The sequence below is a fragment of the Myodes glareolus genome, chromosome X (genome assembly GCF_982192425.1).
Source record: "Myodes glareolus chromosome X, mMyoGla1.1, whole genome shotgun sequence".
Lineage (NCBI taxonomy): Eukaryota > Metazoa > Chordata > Mammalia > Rodentia > Cricetidae > Myodes > Myodes glareolus.
In genome coordinates, this window is record NC_142053.1 from 116,635,606 (window position 1) to 116,662,516 (window position 26,911).

Genomic DNA, 26,911 nt, shown 5'->3' on the forward strand with positions numbered 1-26,911 from the left:
ACTTATTGCTCTTGAAAAGGACCTGGGTTCAGTTCCCAGTACCCACAAAGTAGCTCAGAACTGGCTGTAACTCCAGTTCCAAGGGATCTGACTTCCCTCTTCTGGCCTCCACTGATTTCCAAGAATATTGTCTATGAGCTCCCGTCTGTAATTATGACTACCTCCCAAGATGTCAGCAGACTCTATGTCCCTCGCACTCTTATTTACTATGCCTACCCATGATTCTACATTAAGGTTCAAAGTGACTGAAGATTTTAAAACAGGTATAAATACAAAAGAAATGCCCGCAGTGTGGTTAGCAATAGGAAAAGTGTACTATTTCTCTAGCATTGTTGCTTTAAAAAGTGGTCAGGAAGTTCCTTCTGGCAGCACTCCATGTGGCATCCTATGTCCTGTGGGTCCCATCAAGGACTTCCTAATTAATTGCCTTCCCTAGCAGAGAGGCAACTCCTTTGTCTGGCTTGGAGAGCCCCATTCAGGATTGCACATAGTTATTCAGCGAATGCTCCAGTAGGGAGAATTGATTAGCTGAAGTTAGGGGCTTTGTCTTTTGTTGCTGTTGTTTCATTTCTCTTTTTTACTGTTTCACTTTAAGAAACACTAAGTTTTGCCTCTCAAGCTGACACAAGCCTTAATTTTTACTCCAGTTTTAATGTTTTCCTGACCCTGGTGGTGAACCTCTATTGCATTTGGTGGGTTAGATGGGTAATTGATTTACCTTCCTGCTTCATTTTTTGGTCCTAAACCTTTGGAAAGAGTGGGGACAAAAACAATGCTAGTGCCTAGAAGGTGATTAAGATACCCTCGTCGCTTCTACAGCATTAAGGGCTAAGAGTAATTTTCAGCCTACTCGTTTCTATCAGTGCCAACTGTTAATTGTTTACTTAATGACTGGAGCTGCGCAGCAACAGTAAATACACAGTATTGTGTAGGTCTCACACAGCAGAATTAATGCTCATGTGACTTGGACTCCTGGCCCTAGTGAGCTCTCAATTTTAAATTGAAAATTTTAGGAGAGTCTATTTGGAAATCTGGCTCCACATACTGACCAAAAAAAAAAAAAAAAAAAAAAAAAAAAAAAAAAAAAAAAAAAAAGACTGGGTGAATTTGAAAACACAGCTCTTTAGCATAGAAGAAAGACTGAGTCTATAGCAAATTCATCATGTGCTTTAACATAGGAACACTTAACTATTTCAAATAAAGATGTTCTTAATAAAGTCTATTTAATGTTAGTCATTATACTCTTTTGGTCTTCCTTAAAAGTATTACTAGATGTGAACGATTTTGCCAACAGGAAATTGCTATTCTTTCAGGTTTTGCTCGGAATCTCTCAGAGGGCAATAATGCGAATTACACAGAGTATGTGGCTACAAGGTGGTACCGATCGCCAGAGCTATTACTCGGGTGAGTTACTTTTCTAATAGTGTGGCCTATACACACTTGCTGTTTCTTTGTCATTTGTATTGGGATCACTTATGGAAAATAAAAACTTGGGTTACTTAAATATATCAGTTGCATATTCAGTGTGAAAAAATACCCCTAAGGACGTCATGCTGCTGAGAAACAAGCTGCATTGCCTTTATCTCAGTTCTGAGCTCCTGTGGCTTGAGTTCAGCCCAGTAGCCTCTCTTGGAGTCACTCCGATGGTTGACTGGCAAATGGACTGGGAACGCGTTGATGTAGATGTCCTTTGGCTGGTGTCTGATAGACATTCTCTCTCTCTCTCTCTCTCTCTCTCTCTCTCTCTCTCTCTGTGTGTGTGTGTGTGTGTGTGTGTGTGTGTGTGTCAGGGGAGGGGCACTGTATGTGCATGTAGAGACCAGAATCTCATTCTTCAGTCACTTTTGTAAGACAGGGTCTCTCACTGGCCTGTATCTAGGCTGAGCAAGGTATCCCTCCATAGGGAATGGACTCAAAAAGCCAGTTCATGCACTAGGGATAAACCCTGGCCCCACTGCCAGTGGCCCTACAGTCTGCCCCAGCCACACAACTGTCACCCACATTCAAGGGGCCTAGTTGGGTTCTATGCAGGTCACCCTGCTGCCAGTCTGCTCCTCATTTCTTTGAGACAGGATCTTTTGCTGAGCCTGGAGCTCATTTAGTTGGCTACACTGACTGGCCAGTGAGTCCCCAGGGTCCTTTTGTCTCTGCTTCCCAGCGCTGGCATTACAAGTATCCACTGCCATACCCAGATGTTTCTGTGGGTACTAGAGATCAAAACTCACATTCTCATGCTTATTAAGCTGAGCTATCGCCCCAGCTTCTTGGGCTAATTTTTGATCCTGGAGTTAAGATTGTTTTTCGTTGTATCCATCTGTGTTTCTCCTGGTCTATTTGTGCATCACTGGGCTTTATTATACTCTTTTGAGGATTTGTAATTTGAATTTATAGGACACTATTTGCTAATGAAGAGTAGCAAGCAGATCATTCTTAGAACTGCAACCAAGAGCCCAAGTATGGCAGAAGAAGTCTTTAAAATGTGACTTTTATCTAGAAAATAGACCCATGGAGTGTCTTGTGGGGATAGCATTATTATGAATTTTTAGAGGACATTTATTCTCTCGTGGCACCCATTGGAAAACTGAGGTTATGTTTAGAGATGTTCGATAGTTGCTAAACGCAGATGAGCACAGCACAGCCAACGTAAGCACAGTTGAATTGATTGTCAGGTTCTAGTTGAAGTACCATACTATTTGTGTAAAAATTTCATTGAAATCAGTCGGTATTTGGTTTTATATTGAGTCTACACGTTTATACATTCCGAGGACTTTGTCCTTGATATCCAAAATAGTTTCAGCTGCATAAAGTATTCAAATTAGATGATAGGATTAAAATAGCTTGTCATGAGTGTGAGATTTTTCCATAGGTTTTTCAATCTAGTACCATATGACAGGTTTTCTTTATCTCAAATAGTAGTTTTAAAATCAGTATGCTTAATTGCCCAGAAAGCTCCCAAAATTGTTTAAATGAGCTTTCCTCATGGTTTTAGATTTTGGGGGAGTAGGGGAAGGAAATGAGATAAATGAAACACTGAGTTATTGTTGCAGTAACTTGTATTAACCTAAATTATTCTGTATGCTAATAGTGCTTTAGTTTAAATTTTTTATATTAGCATTATGGCATTCTAGAATTTCATTTGAGATTATTTTTCACATATTTTATTTTGGCTTTCCCTTTTTAAGGCTTGGATTATTTGTTTGAAGCTGTATATAAGCTTTGTTTAAACTGTCACAAATAATTTTATTTTACGTTTTAGGTACCAAGCTATAAGCTAAATGGGGAGCCTTAGATTTTCATTTATGGCCTCCATTTGTAGCAAATTCTCTTCGTCAAGCTCTCTAGTGATTTAGGTCCTAAAAGAGAGCTACAAATCCTTATATAGATTAAAACATTTTTTTACTAGAACTAGTTATCAGAATGCCTCGTATAAAATACAATTATATCTAAATAAGTCATCTTAGCTGTTAGGAATTGTGGTTCTAAGCAATCAGAAGCTAAATAACATTCAGTATTTGTTTAAGGTACATAAGGCAATGGCACATTATTAGACAATGGTACATTTTATCAGACTAAAGCTTAAAGTAGTAATTATTTGAAAATACATTTCTTGGGAATATTTCTTTGTCTAAGTGAGGTGTTCTTATTCAATATGTACATTACATTAGTTTATTTAAGTCATTCGTGTTCAAGATATATCTGTATTTCAAATAAGTAAATCCTAACTCCATTGTGCTTAAACTGATTTCTTTTAGCGTGTGGGTTATGGACTTGTATTCTAAATTTTTATGTAGGTGGCTCTAATTTATTTCCAGTCTCGCTTTTGCTAGTGGCCCTTTTAAATTTCTTAAGTGCATGCATGTCTTAAATCATAAATTGGTCCAAATTAAGTTGGGAATTATTAAACATTTTGTGTCTTCAGTTATTAAAATTGTCTCTTCTTTTGCTTTTCAGAGCTCCCTATGGAAAGTCCGTAGACATGTGGTCGGTGGGCTGTATTCTTGGGGAGCTTAGTGATGGACAGCCCTTATTTCCTGGAGAAAGTGAAATTGACCAACTCTTTACTATTCAGAAGGTGCTAGGACCACTTCCATCTGAGCAGATGAAGCTCTTCTACAGTAATCCTCGTTTCCATGGGCTCCGGGTAAGAGGCTTTGCTAAAATCCAAAATGGAATCAATCTGGCAGCATTTAACGTGCTGTTCATTGCACAATAGAATGCTAAGCTTCCCATTGCACACTCTCCCCTTCCCATCACTGCGTTTTTAATTCTCACTATAATATTTTATTTCTGAATCTTACATAGTATTTGTGAAATTAAAAATAGCCACAGTTGGGAAGCAGGAGCTGCTAATGTCTTTTTTTCTAAACTGTAAAGTTTGATTTTTCAGTATCTTTTTAGCATGTACATTATTTTGTTCCAAACCTTTATCTTACACTGTCTCTTTATTCAAAATATTAAGCATCTCTGAAAGACAGACGTATGCTGCTGTTGACTTAGGTGAATATATTTGTGGTGTCTTGAAGACGGCCATGAGTGCCTGCGTTCTACAAACTTAGAGGTTCTGCTTCACAGATCTTTCCTGGACACTGGCAGGGGAACATCAGATCCCGATAGAAGTCAGAGCCTTGGGCATATTTTCCTAGGCTTGCTGCCTTTGTGTAAGACTTGTCTGCTGAGACTATAATAAAAAATATTTTCAAAACCATAAACTTTATCCAAATGAGGACCTTGTAACTGCCAGTGCTACCTCATGAGAATCAGCGTTTTATAGACTACTCTTTGTTTCCGTCTACCCACAATGCAACTTTTTAAGTGTTTAAGACTCCTTTAAGCCAATGTGTCAGTTTGTAGTCATTGTAGAAACTATTAAACAATTTCATCATTCCTTGCTTTATTTTATTTTCCAGTGCAAATGTATAAATCTCAAACCATGCTATTATGTTTATTAGATATTTTTTTATTCTTTGAAAATGTTGTATATTCATACAATGTATTTCAGTCATGCCCCTCTAACTCACCCTAGGGTCCCCCAATCTCACCTCCCTCTGAACTTCATGTCTTCCATGTTTTTTGCCCTTGTTTGTTAATGATAACCCGAGTCCAGTTAGTGCTTCCCATGTATGTATGAGTGACCTACTTGCATCTATGTCCCCAAAGGAAAATGACTTTTCTTCCCTCGCAACCATCAGCTATCATGAAATGACAAATTCATGATGTCACTTGCCATTTGTAAAGTGCTTTGTTTTTTTTCCTTTGACTTTCTGGACCTCAGTTAGTTTCTCCTGCTCACATATGAATGTACAACACAGTCCCAGCTCCTACTGGGGTCAGCACACTTGGAAGGCATGAACAAAGTGAGCTGTGTATACTTTTTCATTCCTCTCTCTGTTTTCTTTTTTCACTTCCTCCCCCAAAGATGCCTGTTCCTTTAGACTATTTTCTCCTTTTATTTTTGCTTATATTAGCCAAATTGTGACCATTGATTAGTTTACAAAATAGTATGTAGTTCAAAATTAATTTAGCGGTTATGGAACATTTCTCGTACTAGAGGCTGAAAATGTGGCAATAAATAAGACCTGTTCTTGGTCTCACAGAGAGGCAAATATTATATTCACAAATACTGAATTTCTGTTTTCACTGAGGATCATTCCATGCTCTCTGCCATAGCCTGTGAGGTCTCGCATGATGGGGTCTTTGGTTCCCTGACCTTGTCTCATACTTGTCTCCATTTGCCTCCCTCCAAATTCTCACCACACTTGCCTGTTCTTTTACCTCTGTGGGCATCCTGAGATGTTGGTACTTCATGAACCTGGAACTAGTGGTTCCTTCTCCTGGGAACAGTCTTGCCTTGCATGTCCTCTTCTCGTTTGTAATTTCAACCCAAAGAGTCTCTCCTCTTTCTGATGATTCTCCCATACAGTCCCCTCTCTTCCTATGGTACCTTTCTTTACCCCCATCATACCACTGAACATGGCATGGGATTATTTCACCTGGTTGTTTAATTGTTCCTTATCAATGTCAGAGTTGCTGTGTTTTCAGTTTAGCATTTGGTGTTATGCTAGATGCTGCCATACTAAACATAGAACCTAGTACACATTGCCTTGGGTTCTTTTCCTGTGGCAGTGATAAAATCCCCTGACAGAAGCAATTTAAGGGAGAAAGGGTTCGTTTTGGCTCACAGTTTTGATTACGGTCCGTAGTGGTAGGGAAGTCACAACTGGAGGAGCTTGAGGGAGCTGGTCACATTGCATCTTTAGTCAAGAAGCAGAGAGAGGCCAACTATGACTCAGTTCCCTTTCTCCACGTTATATAGTCCAGGAATGGTCCTGCCCACAATTAAAATGGGCCTTTCTGGATCAACTAAGGCAATCAAGATAACCCACACAGGCATGCCCACAGGCCCCTCTTCCAGGAAATTGTAGATTTCGGTCAAGTTGACAACACTGAACCATCCTGTATGTGGTAGACACTCACTGAATAACTGAATGAGTCTGTGCCATCAGCAATCAAATTCAATTGCATTTCCTTTCTCTCTGCCCCTAATGCTGCCTTCCCCGATCGACCTTACCTGAACTTTGAGTTATTTTCAAACTGATCTCTTAAACTTTCTCTCCAACTATGCTTTTAAATCTGTCTCCGTTTTTCTTACCATTTCCTATGATTTCTGTTAAAGTTTAAACTCCTAAGGGTAGCATTCAGGACCCTCTGGCCTCATCATCCCCTGTCTGCTCTCTTTCCTGTGTTCTCAGGCCACCAGGAACCTCCCACCATGTGTTTGGCATGGCCCAAGTCTTCCCTAGTGCTACACGGTCAGATCTCCAGTGCTCCAAGCACAGCCTAGAGCCTGTGAAGCCCTTCTAGAGTGTGCATCTAGGCTATTTTACTTTCCTATAGCACTCTGATCACATTTTTCTTTGCTGTTATACCTGTTAATACTCAATTAAATAGCTGTTCGCAAATATGCCTCCTTACCAGGCTCATGACTTTGTCAAGGAAAGAAACTGCTCTATTTATATAGCACACCTAAGGTGGTATCTCCTAGATTGCATAGTGTTGAATAAATAGTTGGCTGCAGGATCGTACCGTCATTAAACTTGGTCTGCTAGTTGATTTATTACAGGCCTCGTTAGAAGGCCTCTGCCACAGAATCTGAATGGTGAGCAGATTTTGGCATTTCTAGGCCTACTCAGTAACTTAGAAACTCAGGAATTAAAATGTTTTCTTTATTTCTCAACTTTATTTTTTCTATTCTTTAGTTAGCATGCAAAATAATTTTCTTTGTATTCATGTATGTGTATATCTTTGTATCTTGCTCTTATTCACCACCCTCACTACCTTCCCACATCCTTCCTCTTCTCCTCTCTAGCTGGTCCCTTTGACCTGCCCTGCAAATAGTACTTTTCTTTCTTTCTGAACGTGCACGCACTCACACACGTGCACACATACACACCCCTAGATTCTGCATATGAGAGAAAACATGTGATATACTCTTTCTTTCTCCACTATCCTGGCTTCTCTCATCTTCCACTCTGTCCAGACCTCTTTCTTCTTCCACCTATAGTGAAATTCACATTCCACATGTGAAAGGAAAAGTTATATTTGCTTTCTTGAATGTGGCTTCTTTTGTCCCACATGATTATCTTCCAGGCATCCTTTCTCTACAGCTGACATGGTTTCGGTTTGCTGCATGACTGTATAAGAGTCCATTGTTCATGTATGTCATCTCTTCATCTTTGATAAGCATCTAGACTGGATCTGTGGCTTAGCTATTGTGAGTAGGGCTGCCTTCAGTATGGACATTCTGGTAACTCTGTGGTATGCCCTTGTCAATTCCTTTTGGGTAGACACCCAAGAGTGGTATAGCTCAGAGATCAGATGGTAGTTTTCAGCTTTTCTGAGGGCCCTCTACACTCAGTTCTATAGTGGCTGCACATGTTTGCATTCCTATTAGCAGTGAATATGGATTCCTCTTTCCCGCATCCTCACCAGTGTTTGCTGCTTTCTCAGTTTTGACTGGAGTAAGAGAATCTTAAGGCAGGTTTCATTGGCATTTCCCTCATGCTAAGGCTGTTGAAGATTTTTTTCAAATATTTTATTGGCTTTCTATGTATCTTCTTTTGAGGAACGTGTTCAGTTCATTCACTCATTTGCTGACTGAGTGGTCTGGGGTTTGGGTGTCTCGTGCTTTTGGTTGTTGTTTTGTTTTGTTTTCTTAGTTCATAGATGCTCTGTTTTCGTTTTTTGGTTTTTAGAGACAGGGTCTTACTAGATTGCCAAGGCTGGTCTGAAACTCCATGTAGCTGAGACTGCCTTGCCCGCATGATTTCAACATCATGCAGGTGTTATAGCCTATGCTTTTGTCAGACAGATATGAGAATTGCATAGAGAAAAACCAGACAAAAACAGAACTACTAGTATAAAGCACAAAAATAATTTCATACTAAATTAATTAGTAAACTATAAATTTAGAGGAACGCATGATGCACTGCATTCCATTTCATTGTTCTGCTTCTAACATATTTCATTGTGATTTGGACCAGGAGCATGTCACACTTTCTGGCAAGTTGGAAATCATATCTGGTGTTTTATTAGAACAGCTTTATGGGCAGATTTGAAATTTAAGGTGTATCTTTGAAGAATAAATCACATTTGAATTAGAGGCCACATCCAAATTTATAGGACCCACAAAAATCACCTTTTTCTCTTTTGTCTGTGGTCCTGTCTGTTCCCAGGCCTCCTCACCACACAACAGGGTCTATAGAATGCTCGCTAGGATGTGAGAGCTCTGTAAATATCCTTCAGGGAGATTGCTGCTTCTGGGACAGTTAGATTTTTATAGACTTTACTGTATTTGCATTTTAGTCTGAAGTGTTCATGGTGGCTTAACGAAATTAGTGCAGTCTTTCTTTAGAGGCTTAACAATGTCTTTTGAGGGGAAAGTTTTTCTTTTATGATATACTCTGAGACTGTCTGTGATAGATAACTGAGCACACAGGGCCCATGAACTGCATTTGCTACAAAGCATGCACAAGCCAGTAACAAGTCCAGCATGCTGTGTATTTGGATCCACTGGTGTAGAGAACTGAAAAATCCACAGCATGCCATTCTACTTTTATTCATTATTTGGAAAAAATAATTATTAGTGTACCACCGTGGGATTAGATCATTAGAGTCCTCATATTTACTACCTTCCAGAAGCTTTTTTGTGTCTTTGTTTTCTTCACATGTGAAATAGTGACAGATTGTGATGAAGGTGAATGATCTATGAGAATTACTCTGTAGGGCCAGGGTGTACCTACATAGTAGAGTGCTTGCCTAACATGCCCACAGACCTGAGTTCCATCCCTAGCACTGGAAATGAACAAAATGCCAAGGCCAGGTCATAGTGTATAGCTCGTGCTCAGTAAAGAGGTACTCAAATGATTAAGAAAGGAACAACCCTATGCTTAGTTTTAAATTGTATGTTCCAGCTTTGGCTCTTTGTTGAATTATCTCATATTAGGATAACATATTTCATTTAATAGCATATACATTATGTTTTTAAATTGGGAGTTTGCCTGATCATTCTTAAATGTTTTATATATTTTAAGATTATAATGCAATTGCATCATTTTTCCCTTCCCTTTCCTGTCTCTCTCTTTCCTCCATCCAAACCATCCTGTGTGCCAGTCTGTGCTCTCTTTCCAATTAATGGCCTCTTTTCCCATTAATTGTTGGTATGTATGTGTGTGTGTGTGTGTGTGTATAATTGTGTGTATATTCTTATTTATAACCTGTTCAATCTATCTATTGTTCCTTGTATGTATGTTTTCAGGACTGATCAAAGTTTGGTACGGTATAACTAATTTGTGTGCTCTTTGCTGGGAAAAACTATTTCTCGCGCTCTCAACATTTCTTAGTTGCCTCTAGTTCCTTGTACAGGGTTGAAGCCATGTGAGCTTTCCTTGTCCACATTAGCATGTCTATCAGTGTCCTCCTTGTTCAACTCATGTTCAGTCAGTCACGTTGATGAGACTTTATGCATATAGCTTCTTCTGACATTTCTAGGAGACATGATCTCACAGAAAACTCCCTGTCCTGGTCACTTTTCTTTGTTGTGATCCTTCGAAGACCTTTTAACTTTCAGAATTAATTTTCTTATCAATGAAATGTCATTCCCAAGGAAAGAAAAGAAGGGTATGTGATACAATAATATAGACCTTAGAAGAAAGGTCTTTATTAAATTTTACTAGTGGAGAGTCTTCTGTCATTGTGTGACAGGCGCCCCTCCCTTTAGTCTGATAGCTAATGCTGCAGTAGCACCAAAAGGAACTTGGGAGAAGTACTTTGTGTTAGAAAGAGGGAGGGTTTAGATCACAGGCTTAGATGCAGATAGTACTTCTGTTCATTAATTATGTAGCGTTCCTCGAGCCAGTTATTTGAACTTTCTGATCACCATTTTTCTCTTCTCTAAAATGTGAGTTTAAATAATACTTAAAAATCTTTGCACAGCATTACTTCCCTGTCTTTCTTTCAAAGTTGAGTTCAAGATGTCCACGGGTTCTTCTACAGCCGCAGGTTCTCACTATGTATCCCAGGCTGGCCTCAAACCCAAGCTCGTCCTGCCGCAACCGCTCTCTTGAGTGCTGAGACTACAGGTGTATGCCACCATGACCGCCCTTAGCTTCTCATTTACAGATGCACACTAATTCCTTTTCAACCAGACAACAAATTTCTCAAGTGTATCTCTTACCCTCCAGAATGTAGTGTTGAGATGGTAGATAAATATTTCTTAATACTTTGTTTGATGTTACCTTTCATTCAGCATGTTTAAGGATTTCTACACCTTGAAATGTTCCTATGTTGGTATAAAGGAATTAAGTATTACAGACGAACTATTTCTCAACATTTGGAGGCTTGGGTTCTGCCAGTGTCTTACTCAATGCTTCAGTACCACTCAAGATATTGCCGAGTGTAAATTGGTAGAAGAAAGGGTACAACATCAAAATAAACTTCAATACCTCTTACTTTATATAGAAATTAATTTGTTGATCTAGGTGCCCATGTTTGCCCTGTTAGAACTTTAAAGTAAGATTTTAAAATAGATCACTAGAAGAGTATATTAAGAACAATAATAGGACATGTGCCTAAATTTACAATTTCAAAATGAGCTTTTGAGGTTCTGGCCTCTTGCTGCCTTTTTTCCTTTCTTATGTCTCCATTTTCAGGAGTAAATTACATATTCTTGTGGAAAAGCCAAGACATCTTTCTATGATACCATATCATGGCCCTTCTGTTAGTTCTCCAGTCTGTCAGTATTGAGAACTGTCTGTTGAAACAGACAGTTTGTCTATAAATTGTTTTAGAAGCAAGCTGTATAAGCAGGCAGAATTCTATTAAATATACAGCCAAGACTTTTATTCTCTTTGCGAGCTTCAATATTGTCTAACTAGCTTTAGATATCACCTGTAAGTTTTCCCAATATTTAATATTTGGCCCTATTAATGAATATTTAAAATATACAAACACGAAAAGTAATGTAACAAATAGTAATTTGACTTGAATTACACTAGGGTAATGATTTCCATCCAAATGCTGCCTTGTGTAACCCCCCAAAAATGTATGTACACATACCCTTCCCCAAATGCTGACATCCCTGCTGTGTTGTCCTTCCAGTTTCCGGCTGTTAACCATCCTCAGTCATTAGAGAGAAGATACCTTGGAATCTTAAATAGTGTTTTACTTGACCTTATGAAGGTAAGAAAAGTAAATTTTTCTATAAAAAGAAGTCCTTTGGTTCCCTGCCTACTTGGGACCATACCCTGCTTTTATGAATTAAATGTTTTGTTAGTAGATGATTAATGGGGAGTATGTCATGTTAAAAGGCATGTAATTTGTTTATAATTGCAACAGGAATCTGGTGTTGTCTCAGTCCATGTAGAGAGGAGCATGTAATCCCTAAATTGCTTTCCTAAAATGGGCAGAATAATGAAAATCTGTTGGCACTCAAGAGCTACTCACACTTACATTTGAAAACAAATCTTAAAGTGAATGTTGTAAGACAAAAGATTTTACAATTATTTGTATACAACATTGAAGGCTACTCATGATTTATGCAGATTTAATCAGTGATTCTAATTCTGTTTTTTTTTCCCTCTAACTGGGCCTCTTTTTGCCTACGCAGATTACTCTTTCTGATTTTCTTTAGATGTGTCAGGATCACAGCTAACATCATGACCTGAGCGTTCCTCCTGTCAAAAGACATCCCACTCCAAACTAATAAAAGCGTCCTCAATTTTAAAATTTATTTTATTATGTGTATGCCTTTTGTCTGCATGTCATGCAGTGCCTGCAGAGGTCCAAAGAAGGCATCGGATCTCCTGGGCCTGGAGTTCCAGGCTGTTGTGAGCCGCCATGTGAGTGCTGGGAATCAAACCTCTGGAAGAGGAGCCAGTGCTCTTAACCACTGAGCCACCCAAAATTATTTATTAAAGATTTTCTTACTGGGCATAGTAGTACATGCTTGTAGTCTCAGAATTTGGGAGGCTGAGACAGGAAGACCTCTCTAAGTTTGAGGCTAGCTTGAGTTACAAAGACCCTGTCTCAAAAATGAGCAAGCAAAGGTTTTTCCACCTCAGCAAACAGTAGTCTCCTAAGTGAAAGCTCTTTATCGTATTTTCCAAGTTTTTGTTTCAGGCAGTAAATGTGCAGGCAAACATCAGTTGTTTCAGAATAGAGCTTCAATGCTTGATTATGAATCAGTTTTGGTTTATGGCCATCTATTCAGCTGTCAGAATGTGGAGGCTCCACTGTGTGCAGAAACTTCAAGCTCAACAAGTCGCTGAGCTGTGTTCTTAGAACTTGGCTGTGCTTTAGGGTGTGTTCAACTCTGTCCCAAGGAACAGTGTGAGTAGGTGTAGGGGCAGATGTGGAGAAGGGGCTCTGGCATTAGGGAGAGGCCACATAGCATATAATGTTTCTAGAGATAGATGCATAGTGTTCATTAACCCATAGAGGAGTTCAGGAATCTCACAGTAAAGCATTTCTGTCTTAACATTTTACAAATTTAATTAAATACCAAGTACCGTGTTCTATAAAACTCTAATAAAGCACTGATGGTATTAACACAGATTGAGAACTGCTATTTTTTTCTAATGAACCCTCAACACTCATTCAATTTAATTAGACAAATTATTAGGTAAATCTGTTGGATTTTGCCAATACTTTCTTTCATGTAGCCAATACTTGTTAAATTGGGCCTTACTCATTTAGTAACTTTTAAAATAGAAATAGAACAGAATAGAAAAAATTGAATTAAATACAATCTTATGTTTCCTGACTTTTTTTCTCTCTTTTTCTTTAGTTAAAACTGTAATGATGATTAGTGAGAAAAAGAGGCTATGAATTTGAAGGAGAGTGGAGAGGGCTACACGGAAGGGTTTGGAGGGAGGAAAGGGCTTGGAAAGTAAACATTCTAATTCCTATCATTTAATATGTATATTGTTACTGTTCTCTAAAAGTAAGCAAGTATTTTTATTGAAATACAAATTCAGTTCAGTGACTACTCTTCCCGAGGACCCAGGTTCAGTTTCCAGCATTCACATGGTAGCTCATAACCACTTTTAACTTCAGTTCTGGGGGATCAGAGGCCCTTTTCTGGCCAGTGTAGGCACTGTATGAATACGTGTGCAGACATATATATTCATGCGAAACACACATACACAGGTACACACACACACAGACATATGAATTGCACATTTGAATGTATTTAAATTATGTCTACATCTCTGAGATTTTATAAATATAAGCATATTTTTGTTACATTACCTGTATTAAGACATTAAAAACTTAGTCAATATGCAAGAAACCTCCTTTGGATCTTTCCTAGGTCTTACCCTCTTGGCCCACTCTGCCTCCTTCAGAAGCCATAATTTTGATTTCTGTCACTGATTAATATTGCCTAATAATTATTGAATTATATACATACACACATATCACCATTCCTTTTATGTGTTTTTGAAGATTTTAAAAGTGAAAAGCCTTCGTTGTCCTTTCGGTCAGCCTCTTTGCTGCTCCCTAAATGTGTGCTAATTGTATCCACATCTAATAATTAAAATGTTTATCTCATCTTGTACCTCTTTAGAGCTGCTATTTTAGTAAAGATACAATCACTAGAATTAATGCACACCCATGCCCTTAATAGTTTTAAAAATAACTACAATAATTATATTTGCTTTGCATTAGTTTTAAAAAATGATGATGCCTCCCCCAATACATACTCAATTTTTTAAACTGTTAACTAAGTAAATTTCATACTATGCTTATATGGTCTTCATGCTTTAAAGTAATTGTATTCATAGCATATGAAAATAGTTTTGTATGTACAGTAACTTCTACAAGATATCAAGTAAGTTAAAATAGCACCAACTCTTCTGAAAGGTCATAGGTGTATTTAATTTAGAAAGATTTCTTGGGGGGAGGTTCTTCTTAATGAGCATTTTATTTAATGGTAGCTGTTTGAAATACTAGTTAAAACTATCATAGTTTTTGTTCTATAATAAGGGAGAAAAATAAGGGAGAAATGAGACAAGTTCTCAGTTGTGTTTGAATTAATATGGATATAAATCCACTTGCATGTAATTAGTGGTTGAGTTTCAATAATTAGAATCTTTGTATCAAAATGAATATATCAGTGTCTGGTAGGACCAGAATTGAAATGTATGTGGTGCAATGTTAAAACTCAAGTCTGGCTTATTGGAAGCAAATTTGCTCTCACTAGTTAACTATATATATATATATATATATATATATATATATATATATATATATATATATATATATTATGGATCAGACCGAACTGAGCTGTAAGTGCATTTGTTGATGTTGGAATTTTACCCATCTTCCTTTTTCTGAGATAACAAATACCTAAAAAAGTGAATGTCGGCACTTTATTGCCCTGTGTTAGGGTTTGTTGGTTATTTTTTTATGATATTTGATCATTTTATAAATCAAAATAAAAAATTCTGTCCAGCTAAAATAAACAATTTTGGTGAAAACATTTCGGTTAGTGCATTCCACATAACACAGAGGGTTAGTACCTTAATGAACAAAGAACACTTAAAGCTAAGTAGGGATGCCTGCAGAACCAGGAAAATGAGTGAGGAGACTCTGTCAGTGACTGGTAAGCAGCCTTGCTAACAGCAAAGGTACGAGGTAAAACATCTGTAAGAGGGAGTGAAGCAGTGACTCAGTGGTTAAAGCCACTTGCTGCCCCTGCAGTGCACCCATATTTGGTTCCTAGCACCTATATTGGATGACTCATAGCCACATGTAACTCCAGTGGCAGGGAATTCATGTCCTTTTCCAGCCTCTGAGAGCAACTGCATACACGTGGTGCATGCATATGCGTGTGCACGCACACATACATACACAATAATAATAACTTTAAACCAACAGCTGGGATATGGCAGCTTTTATAATACCTGATTTGCAACCCCTAAGAAAAATGAGAATGCCTATTGTTGGTGAGGGTCCCTAGAAACCGGTAGACTCCTACATTTCCTGAGAGGATTATAGACAACCTTCCTAATTGGCAATTTGGCAGCATGGAGAAACAATCCCTACCAGTGCCACCTTTAGGAATCCATTAGATTTCAAGTGTTTTGTCATAGCATTAATCATAATAGTGAAAGGTGACTATCATTCAAATATCTAGTAGTAGTATGCTTGCTAAGTAAATCATGATAGACTTATACCACAAGCTTCTGCACAATCATTTAAAGCCTTATTAAGACGGGAGGAGACAGAGGCGAGGGGCTCAGCCTGCAGTTGCCCAGTTACACCTTGTTGTAAGGTTGAGGATGTAGCTTGATTGTAATGCACTTGCTTAGTATGCACAAGGCCTTCCCTTCAAGCCCCACCCTTCCCAAAAAGCATATTGTAAGACGGTGTATTGCCACGTGCTTCAGAACAAGGAAACTGTTGGAAACAATGTGACCTATTAGTCATCGGGGAATTCTAAAAACAAAGTATGAAGTATACACATAGAGTTAAAGCTCTGTACTTTATGGAATGATCTCAACGTTGCATGTTAAGTGGAAGGGAAACTAAATACATACAGTTGTGTGCTTACAACTATTGGGGTAAAATGAAAAGAGTCAGAGGAAACTATGTGCAGATTATACCTCATGTATATATAATATGCCTTATATATAATGCACGGGGAACTGGTGCTCTGTCTCCAGAGAGAATAACTGGGTATCTTAAAGACAGTAGAAAGATGAAGAATGCAAATATATGCATATTAAAAAGGTTTTTAAATGTTTAAGTTATACTGCAAAAAAATGTTTTTTATAAGTAAGTGAAAAGAATGGGATATAAAGGCAAGTGTATATCGTGAGCCAGGTATTATAGCAGAAAGATTGTATGTGGTACTTATAAGCACGGCTATAAAGATTTCTACCAAGAGGACTATAATTGTGAGGTTGTGGGTGATCTGGTTGATTTTTTTCATTCCTTGAGCTATTATTGTTGCTAGGTATTTTGCAGTGACCACATATTTCTTTTCTAGGAAGAAAGGATAAGGTAATTGGTAGAGTTTAAATTCAACTTTGTTCTTTCCATTCCTAAACTTTTATTTCCCAAGAATTTACTGAAGTTGGACCCAGCTGACAGATATTTGACAGAGCAGTGTTTGAATCACCCTACATTTCAAACCCAGAGACTTTTGGATCGGTCTCCTTCAAGGTCAACGAAAAGGAAACCTTACCATGTGGAAAGCAGCACACTGTCTAATAGGTAAATATTCCCTTCTAAGGAAATACAAATGCAGTCGTGGTCTTATAAGTAGGTGGAAGAGGCGGCTGCTAAAATTATGCAATTAGAGAAAAGAAGGAAAGCCCCCTTTATTCAAAAATATCTTCTGCATGCTTATTACATGATTCAGAACTATAATTAAAGAGTTGTGTAGGACTCTTAAAGACTTTCTTGTATTTAACAAGTATATGATGAAAACCTATGCGTTCACTTGGAAGGTAGCATTGAATTAGAAACTCAGGAGGTTTCCAGCATCTCAGACAGCATTAAGACCTAGCTGATGTTGTGTAAATGACAGGGGAAGGGGGTTCCTGAAAGGTAAAGAAGACACTGAGCATGTGTGGGACTAAACTAAACTAGGAAGCCGCTTTAAGAAGGGTTTTGTGATTTTATTGTACTTGACTTTCAATCATTGAGAAATGAGGGTTTTTTTTATAAAAATAAGCATATGAAAATAGTGAAGTAAATAATTAAAAGTTGTACGTTTTAAAAACACTTTTTGAGCATTAAAATATTTGTTTCTTGCCTGGGCATTCCTGTAATCCTAGCCCTGAGAAACCATTAGGGAGTCAAACAGGCTTCAGGCTTCCTGAGTTCCCCTGCCCCTCCCTCCTGAATACCAGGATTGCAGGCTTGTGCCATATCTGTCTGAAAACTTGTTTCTTCCCCCTCCCTCCCTCCTTCCTTCCCTCCCCTCTATTGGATCAGTCAGATTACCTTTCCTGTCCTGACACTCCCCAATTCTGTAGCTGCATTTCTAGGAAAATGGTGTTCTGCGCAACCTCCCCTGTCTTCCTTCGTTCTCTAGAACCCAATTTTGGCATCTGAGAATTTTTATGTATGGGATATAGAAGTAATTTATTTCTCTTTTTTTCATTGATTTTTATTGAGCTCTACATTTTTCTCTGCTCCCCTCCCTACCAATCCCCTCCCCTTCAACCCTCTCTTAAGGTCCCTATGCTCCCAGTTTACTCAGGAGATTGTTTCTTTTTCTTCTTCCCATGTCGATTAGATCCATGTATATCTGTTTCTTTTAGGGTCCTCATTGTTGTCTAGGTTCTCTGGGATTGTGATTTGTTGACTGGCTTTCTTTGCTTTGTGTGTAAAAACCACTTACGAGTGAGTACATGTGATAATTGTCTTTCTGGGTCTGGATTATCTCACTCAAAATGATGTTTTCTAGCTTCATACATTTTCCTGCAAAATTCAAGGTGTCATTATTTTTTTTTCTTCTGTGTAGTACTCCATTGTGTAAATGTACCACATTTTCCTTATCCATTCTTCGGTCGAGGGGCATTTAGGTTGTTTCCAGGTTCAGCCTATGACAGACAATGCTGCTATAAACATAGTTGAGCACATGGCCTTGTGGCATGATTGAGCATCCTTTGGATATATGCCCAAAAGCGGTAATACTGGGTTTTGAGGAAGGTTGTTTCCTAATTTTCTGAGAAATCGCCACACTGACATCCAAAGAGGCTGTACCAGCTTGCATTCCCACCAGCAATGTAGGAGTGTTCTCTTTTCCCCATAACCTCTCCAGCATAAGTTGTCATCAGTGTTTTTGGTCTTGGCCATTCTTTAAGATGGAATCTCAGAGTTGTTTTGATTTGCATTTCTCTGATGACTAAGGATGTTGAGCATTTCCTTAAGTGTCTTTCAGCCATTTCAGATTCCTCTGTTGAGAGTTCTCTGTTTAGGTCTGTACTCCATTTTTAATGGATTATTTGTTCTTTTTATGACCAATTTCTTGAGTTCTTTGTATATTTTGGAGATCAGACCTCTGTGGGGTTAGTGAAGATCTTTTCCCATTCTATAGGATTTTGTTTTGTCTTGTTGACTGTGTCCTTTGCTTTACAGAAGCTTTTCAGTTTCAGGAGGTCCCATTTATTAATTGTTTCTCTCAGTGTCTGTGCTACTGGGGTTATATTTAGGAAGTGGTCTCCTGTGCCAATGTGTTCAAGTGTACTTCCCACTTTCTCTTCTATGAGGTTCAGTGTGGCTGGCTTTATGTTGAAGTCTTTGATTCATACGAAATCAAAAACAATGAAGCTTTTAAAATTTGAATATTAGCCCCCCCACGCACACAAATTTTCCTACTGTATATGGAAAATTATTCTTAATAGAGTGGAATTTTGAAAGATCAAAACCCAGCACTTTGAGGCCTGGGAGGCATCCATCAACTAGGAGAAGCATTGGTCCTGAATTTGCTCTCCTAAGCTGTGCATGCGGAGCTGTTGTGGAGCTCTTTGCTCGTCGGGACAGTAGCTTGTTCTAGCCCAGCTCTGAGCTGTTCTTAGGTGGTCTGTTCACTGTTCCCATCCTCAGGATTTTGCTATATCAAACCCCGAAGTAACTGTCAGCATTTGGTTGCTCCATTGCACTTGACTGACTAAAATCATTCTTGTATGTTCTCTGGGATCATGCCTGGCTTGGTTGGCGGCTTTTAGTCCGCCTTCTACTTGAACTGACACACAACTTCTCTGATTTACATGTACAAAGAAAATTCTCCCAATGACGTAAAGTTTGGTAGACCAGTGATAAATTTGGGAGTGGTACTGTACTCATCAGTGGTATAATCTGGAGTCTGAAAGGAAGCCTCTATATTAGCCTTGAAAACACTATGTTGACAGTGGCAGTTGTAAGTAGATAACAATTTCTGGGCGAGTTCATTTTGGGGTCTTGATGATATGTTGAATATATCAAAAGGAACAGTCCTCCGTGGTTTCTCTTTTCGTAGTCTTACATCATCTGATGCCTTTCTCACACTCTTGTCTGTGGTCCATACATACTCCACAGAAGCCTAGCTTGCCAGGGATATACATTCTAGCTGGTGTCTCAACAGAGGCTTTCTAAGACCATTTTAGTGTGTTCATAAAACTATATCTGTCAGTTGTCTCTCACATGCTCCTCTGTCCTGTGCCTGGAGATGTTCTGTCACCCTGTTGTTTGATGCTTTACCTTTATCTCTTTTGGCTTTTTTAGGGGCTCGCCACCCAGCTCCCAAATAAATCACAGAGAGGCTTATTCTTAATTATAAGTGCCCAGCCTTAGCTTGTCTTGCTTCTAGCCAGCTTTTTTTTTCTTATCTTAAATTATTCCATCTACGTTTTCCCTCTGAGCTTTTATCTTTCTGACGTCTGTATACTTACTTTTCTTTTACTCCATGGCTGGCTGTGTGACTAGGTGGCTGCCCCTAGCATCCTCCTCTTTTTGTTCTCTTGCACTTCCTTGCTCTTAGATTTCTCCTTCTATTTCTTCTTTCTGCCTGGCAGCCCCTCCTATCCTTTCTCCTGCCTGGCTATTGGTCATTCAGCTCTTTGTTAGACCATCAAGTGTTTTAGACAGGCAAAGTATCACAGCTTCACAGCGGTCGACAAATGCAACATAAGCAAAAGCATATTTACATCATTAAACAAATTTTCCGCAGCATAAACAAAAGCAGCACACTTTAAAATAATATTTTACATCACCCCATATCCCGAGTCATTTTCTCTCTAGGAGGCAGTGGACCCAGTCATTATTCAGTCACTGCCTGTCACCTTCAGACTCTTCTAAGCTTCCTCTCACCTTATGCATGGTGTGATGTCATTTTGACTGCGCTTAGCCTCTCAATGGGCCTGCTTTACACCTGCCCCTATTAATACAGTGTTGTGCCTCTGTCTCTGCTTGTTTGTCTATGGAATGTACAAGTCTGGCCTTGAACTTGTAGCTATCCTTCAGCCTCGTAAGTGCTGGAGTTATAGGTTTATATCACCATGCCCAGATATTTTTGCTTTTAAACTTATTTTAAGTAAGCGCATTAACTGTCTGTTCATTTATCTATCCTGCCAACCATTTGAGAGTGATTTATAGCCAGACAGTAGTGCACACATGTAATTCCAGCGCTCCACAAGTGGAAGCAGGAGAACGGTGAATCCAGGGCCAGCCTTGAGCAGTTTAAGGCTAATGTAGACAAGGCGAGGCCCCTGCCTTGAAAACAAGCAAGTGACTGAGTGATTTATACGTTAAATCTTTTTAAGTGACTGCCAGTTTAAAACAGACTCTTTGCAGTTGTGTGTCGATGAGATCTATGGAATTTTCAAAGCTGTTCTTTATTGTTGTGCTTTGCCAGAGCTCCAGTGTGAAGATAATGTGGTGCCCTCTCTACATAGAAATGACTGGATATCTAAAGCTCAGTAGCTTCCAATTCATCCTGACATGGAAACATGCAGCGTAGCTGTTTCTTTAGGATGGATCTGGATCTTTGACAGCCGCTTCTGCCTTTCCTTTACAGCTTCCTTTCTCTTATATTGTTGTGAATGTGTGTAAGATCACATGTAGACTTGCGTAGTCGTAATTCTAAGGGTTCTAGCAGCTCTAACAGACGTCTTTCCTGTTCTTCATCCCTTCCTGGTCCTGTTTTGAAGTTAAAACCCTTCTGCCATTGCTCTATGCTCTCCTGAAGGGAAAGGGAGAAACTATGATTCCAGGGAGGGCTAGAGTTTTTGACACAAGGAGCCCTGTGGAAGGACTGAACTAGGACCTGAGTCGGCGCCTGGCTAGGAAGAAACAGGAATGTCTGCCTCCATCCCCAGCCTCCCATCTCCCTTTTCCTGTGATACATCCTTCCGCTGCTCAGCCCTGCCAGTAGGTAGCCAGCTAGGACCCGAGGGACCTGATCTCCAGTGCTGTGCTCTTGAGGCTAAGACTGGGTAAAGACGTGGAGTATAGTCAACACACTTACTCAGACTTATCTCTCGATAAGACATCTACCGTAATTGAGGTTTTGAAAAGTTACTGAGATATTCTGGTTACCAAGGTTTAAGTAATCAGACAACTCTGGTAGTTTACGCCCTGATACCTTTAGGGTGCATACTGACTGGATGCTGTTGTTGGATAGAGCACACTGCTGAGCCATTATAACCGCCAAGCAGGTGGAGCTCAGAAGAAGACTGTTGTCTGTCTCCAAGAAGAATTATTATCTTGTCAGAGTTAACCATAATAAGTCCTAGTTACACTCTGTCTTAGAGCAAACTGTCTAGAGCCTGGCTTCTAGTAACTCACAATGTCTTTACACAAGTAACCAATATGAAGGAGAAGGAGCAGCCAGACTAGAGAGATGGCTTGGCTGTTAAGGGCTGGACTCAAAGTAAAAGGCACAATTTATTCCTTAGCCAAGTAATGACATGTCCACTAATCATCTAGATATGGCACAGATGCATCATCCAATAAGACTTTCATTTTGACTGCTACAAAAAGAACTTATCCTTTATTCCAATACTAGATCTTCTCTGTCCCAGAGCTTGCCCAGGGCACTTTTTGTAATGCATCTCAGTAAACCCCCCCCCCATTTCTTCCTTTCTATCCCCCATACTTTGTTAGTGTGTGTGTGTGTGTGTGTGTGTGTGTGTGAGAGAGAGAGAGAGAGAGAGAGAGAGAGAGAGAGAGAGAGAGAGAAAGAGAGAGAGAAATTCCTTGACCATCCCTGTAATCAGTCTTGTGGACATATTCTATGGCATTGCACTTTATTGATCTGAAGATAGGTTCTGTACATCATTTAACAGAAAATAAAACTTAACTTTCCTTTGTAATTCCTTTCTAAATCTGGGGAAATAAGAAGACATAGTTTTGTGGCTTGCTATTCCTATAAAATAGCAACAGCCCAAAAGAACGTTTCTTCCAATTAGTGTCTGATAGGAAAAAAATCTTCCAAATCAGTCCATCTTCACCAGTAGCAACACTTGTAACATTTTCTGGATTCACAGTAAAAAAAAATGGAATTGTGTAAAGCATTACTAACTTTGGAACCTATCTCAAATCTGCAAGCTCATCCTTTGATTAGCTATAATAGAACAAAGTGACTTGTAGAATGTCAATCTCGGCTTTCAAACAGAGGACAAGGGTTCTCTCTGGGTGACTATTTGTATATATTACACTAGGTAGGAAATGAAGCTTCGAGTCCTAAAGAAGGGCTCAGTCACTTTGGAATAATGAAGTGTGAAATGAAGAAGAGACTAAATTGTGTCTTTTACCAAGCAATTAGCACTTAAGACCCTGTGTTCCAGTATAGGATCCGTGTTTAGTTTACACAGAGATATCTAAACAGTTACTGATGCATTTCTGTTAAATGTACAAGGAGCCATCTCAAGAGCCCCAAGTAATTGCCACTTCTCTAAAACATAAACACAGATCATCGTGTTTTCCAACAAACCTCACTAGTCAGTTCACATTTCTTTCAGAGTGTCATTTTTTTTCTTCTACATCATTAGAATTCCCATTCACGGACTCTACAGGCTGAAGATGAGATGCTGGCATATGTGTGTAGGGACTGTGAGTGTGCATCTGACACAGCCTACAGGTTTTACAAACAAAATGAAGTTCACGGTAACCTTCAAGTCTGAGTGTTGCCTTCTCCCCATCAAGCGGATGAAAGACTTTTCAGCAGTCTGCTTGCTGTCTTATTCTTACTAGCTGTACTGTACCAGACAGCTGTAGCCAAAGCATATTTTAGCTGACTCTTTCTCAGTGACTGTGTTGGCAGCCAGCAAGTTAGACAAACATTTAAGGATGCCAAAACATCGTCACAGGAAGTGCTTTATTGTTGAGTGACTTAGTATGAGACACTTGCTTGCTATTGATAGAGACATATTTGAGAGGGTTAGTGATTGTAGTCAATTTTTGCCTCTTTAGAAAAGTTATTCTTGTACAATCTTTCTCACACACACACACACAGTATTTTTTGATCAAAATGTTCCTATTACCATCTCATCCTCTTACTTCTTCCAACAAATCCCCTCCTCCCAAGTCCCTGTCTGACTTTCATGCCAGAAAGTCAGGTGTGTGTGCCCCGCCTGCTGCATTTAATTAGGGTTGCCTTCATGAACATGGTAAGGGGTTGTTTGATTGAGTGGGAACAATGCACCAGCGGCTCCACCACCAAAGACTATGACTCCCATCTCCCTTTACCCTCTCTGGGTGAAGATTACAGGGCAACAGCCATGTCTGATCCAGAAAGCAGCTCTCCTTCCCACCCTCCAGCCCTTAACTTCTTTCCTCTCCTTCCTTTGGGCATTTTTAGAATGTTCTCTTATGATTTACTGTTCGCTTGCTTATTTGCTTTCAACATTATATGCTCTGTCTGCCCCCACTGAAGGAAACTGATCTCCCTCTTTTGTTTTAAACATAGAAACCAATCCAGCAAGGGTGCCGCTTTACAGACTCACCACAGATCCAACAGCAAGGACATTCAGAACCTGGGCGTGGGTCTGCCCCGGGCTGATGAAGGCCTCCCAGCAAATGAAAGCTTCCTGAATGGAAACCTTGCCGGGGCTACTCTCAGTCCAATGCATACCAAGACCTACCAAGCAAGCACCCAGCCTGGGTCTTCCAGCAAAGATCTCACAAACAACAACATACCACACCTTCTCAGCCCAAAAGAAGCCAAGTCCAAAACAGAGTTTGACTTCAATATCGACCCAAAGCCTTCAGAAGGTCCAGGCACTAAGTACCTCAAGTCCAGCAGCAGATCTCAACAGAACAGGCACTCATTCATGGAAAGCTCCCAGAGTAAAGCCGGGACGCTGCAGCCTAGTGAGAAGCAAAGTCGGCACAGCTATATCGACACCATTCCCCAGTCCTCCAGGAGTCCGTCTTACAGGACGAAGGCCAAAAGCCATGGGGCGTTGAGTGACTCCAAGTCTGTGAGCAACCTTTCAGAAGCCAGAGCCCAAATCACAGAGACTAATACCAGTAGATACTTCCCATCCAGTTGCTTGGACTTGAACTCTCCCACCAGCCCAACCCCCACCAGGCACAGTGACACGAGAACTTTGCTCAGCCCTTCCGGTAGAAATAACCGAAATGAGGGCACTCTGGACTCACGCCGAACTACTACCAGACACTCGAAAACCATGGAAGAGTTGAAGCTGCCTGAACACATGGACAGCAGCCATTCACACTCGCTGTCCGCGCCTCATGAGTCGTTTTCTTACGGGCTAGGCTACACCAGCCCCTTCTCCTCTCAGCAGCGCCCCCACAGGCATTCCATGTACGTGACCCGGGACAAAGTGAGAGCTAAAGGCCTTGATGGAAGCCTGAGCATAGGGCAAGGCATGGCGGCCAGAGCAAACAGCTTACAGCTCTTATCACCCCAGGTACCTCTTTCATCTGTCTGGTGGCTTATCTTGGGAAAGTATTACAAGGAATATTTATAAGGTTGCTATACAGTTTTTCCTACTACAGTCAGCCCTGCTTTCATTGGGACAATGAATGAAAGCAATTTTTGGATCATTTCTGTTAAAAAAAAAAAAGTAACAATTTAGTTGTGTGTAGTGGCACATACAACGGCACATCCCAGCACTTGGGAACTTGGGAGACATAGGCAGGTGGATCTTTGTGAGTTTGAGGCTAGCCTGGTCTACATAGTGAGTCCCAAGCCAGCCAGAGCTATACAGTGAAACCCTGTCTCAAAAATAATAGTTATTATTTAAATGTTTAAATCAGTTGTTGAGTGCTCAAGACATCTCAAGTTTGGTTTTAGTAATCTATATTTTTAATGTTCCTTTCTGACCTATTTTGCTGACAGATCATTTTTTATTGAAATTAGAAATATGGATTAGCTTTTAGTTATTTCAACTTTGGGGGTATTTTTCTCTAATCTTTTTAAACCACATTTGTTTAAACATTTTTACTAATACCAAGTATCTTAACTGAATTTTAAATTTATCTTAAGCTAGATAAATTTAACTTCAGGCTAGGGTAAATAATTCCCCAGCCTTTTGGATTTTTAAAAGAGTTTTTAAATTATGTATGTGTGCCTGTCTATTTCTAGGTATGTGCACATAACTGCAGGTACCTATAGAGGTCACACAGCCTTGGACCTGGAGATAGAGGAAGTTGTGAACTGCTAGTCATGGGTCCTCGGATCCAAACTCAGTTGCTCTGTAAGGGCAGTTCATGCACTTAATTGCTGAGCCATCTCTCTGGCTCCTTGTTTTTTTAATTATGTATTTTTCATTATTGTGTATATGTATATGACATGGGGCAAGGAATGTATGTATGACATGCCTGGGAAAGCCATGTGCAGTTGGCTTTGTGCAGCTGCTTCTCTTCGACCATTTTTATGAGGGTTCTAGGTATGTAACTCAGGTCATTGGGTTTGCATGACAAGCATTTGACCTGCTAAATTATGAAATCACAAAGGCCTACATTAATAGAGCACGGGCTAAGAATAGGCATAGAAACAGGGAAAAAAAAATCACTGAGCAGGAACAGTCGGAAATGGCTTCAGTGCGGCTAACAATCCGCCCTGTGTAGACAGTCAAAGGGCTGAAGAGTGAAGCTGAGCTAGGCACCACAGGAAGCCCTGATTGGAAAGATGAAATTAAAGTGCCCCGTCATTTTGAAGTATATTAAATGACAGGGGACATTTGGCAACAGATGATTTGTTCTAATACTGTAAAATGTCATTACAGTAGCCATGCAGAAGTGTGCTTGTGTAGCAAAAGAAAGATGGAAACAGTTCTGTCCATCCAGCCTGAGCCCCGTTGGAGGTTCCCAGGGGAGGTAGAATTCTGAACAGATACTTGTGGCGAGGTTGAGATTTCGCTTAGGGAAGAAAGTGATAGTCACAGGAAAGAGGATTGACAGGAGGGAAAATGTTCCAAGAAGACTTGGTGCTGCATGGATCCCAACTGGCTCCACAATGTTGGAATGAAAATGTAAGAGTTGAACAATTCTCACATGAGGTGGAGAGAGCATTCAGGCTTGGGTGCCAGGACGAAAGCAGACTGGATCTCAAGGACTGTACAAAAGTGGACACAACAGGACTTGTCCACCGCAGTGTTGAAGGAAGCCTTCAGGGTTTCTTTCCTAGGAGCTCCGGTTCAGAGTTGGAACAGGGATTGATAAACTCCTTAATCCAGCATTTGTTTCCTCTCAGATGAGGCTCACAGTCGGTGGGTGAGCTGCCCAACTTTCCCTAACTCAAAGTAGAGCTGCGATTCTGAGGCCGTCTCCAGGTCCCCAAGTGTAAAATGTTGGCAGCTTGGCCTGATGCCCGGTTAAGGGTGGGCAGGAGGTAAATATTTGCAGAGGCTTTAAATGGAGTTAAGGGAATGGACAAAGAGGCCTTGAGAGC

At 39.8% G+C, this 26,911-nt stretch overlaps 1 protein-coding gene across 5 annotated transcripts in view; it reads left to right on the top strand.

Annotated features, from left to right (window-relative positions):
* Positions 1-26,911, top strand: part of Cdkl5 (cyclin dependent kinase like 5) — a 185,376-nt gene that overhangs the window by 135,779 nt on the left and 22,686 nt on the right. For all 5 annotated transcript variants that reach the window (XM_085684852.2, XM_085684849.2, XM_048440681.3 and 2 more), the window contains 5 exons: positions 1,314-1,404; positions 3,952-4,141; positions 11,656-11,736; positions 16,625-16,776; positions 23,960-24,926. In XM_085684852.2, the coding sequence (XP_085540978.1) occupies positions 1,314-1,404; positions 3,952-4,141; positions 11,656-11,736; positions 16,625-16,776; positions 23,960-24,926 (1,481 nt within the window). The remainder of the gene's footprint in view (positions 1-1,313; positions 1,405-3,951; positions 4,142-11,655; positions 11,737-16,624; positions 16,777-23,959; positions 24,927-26,911) is intronic.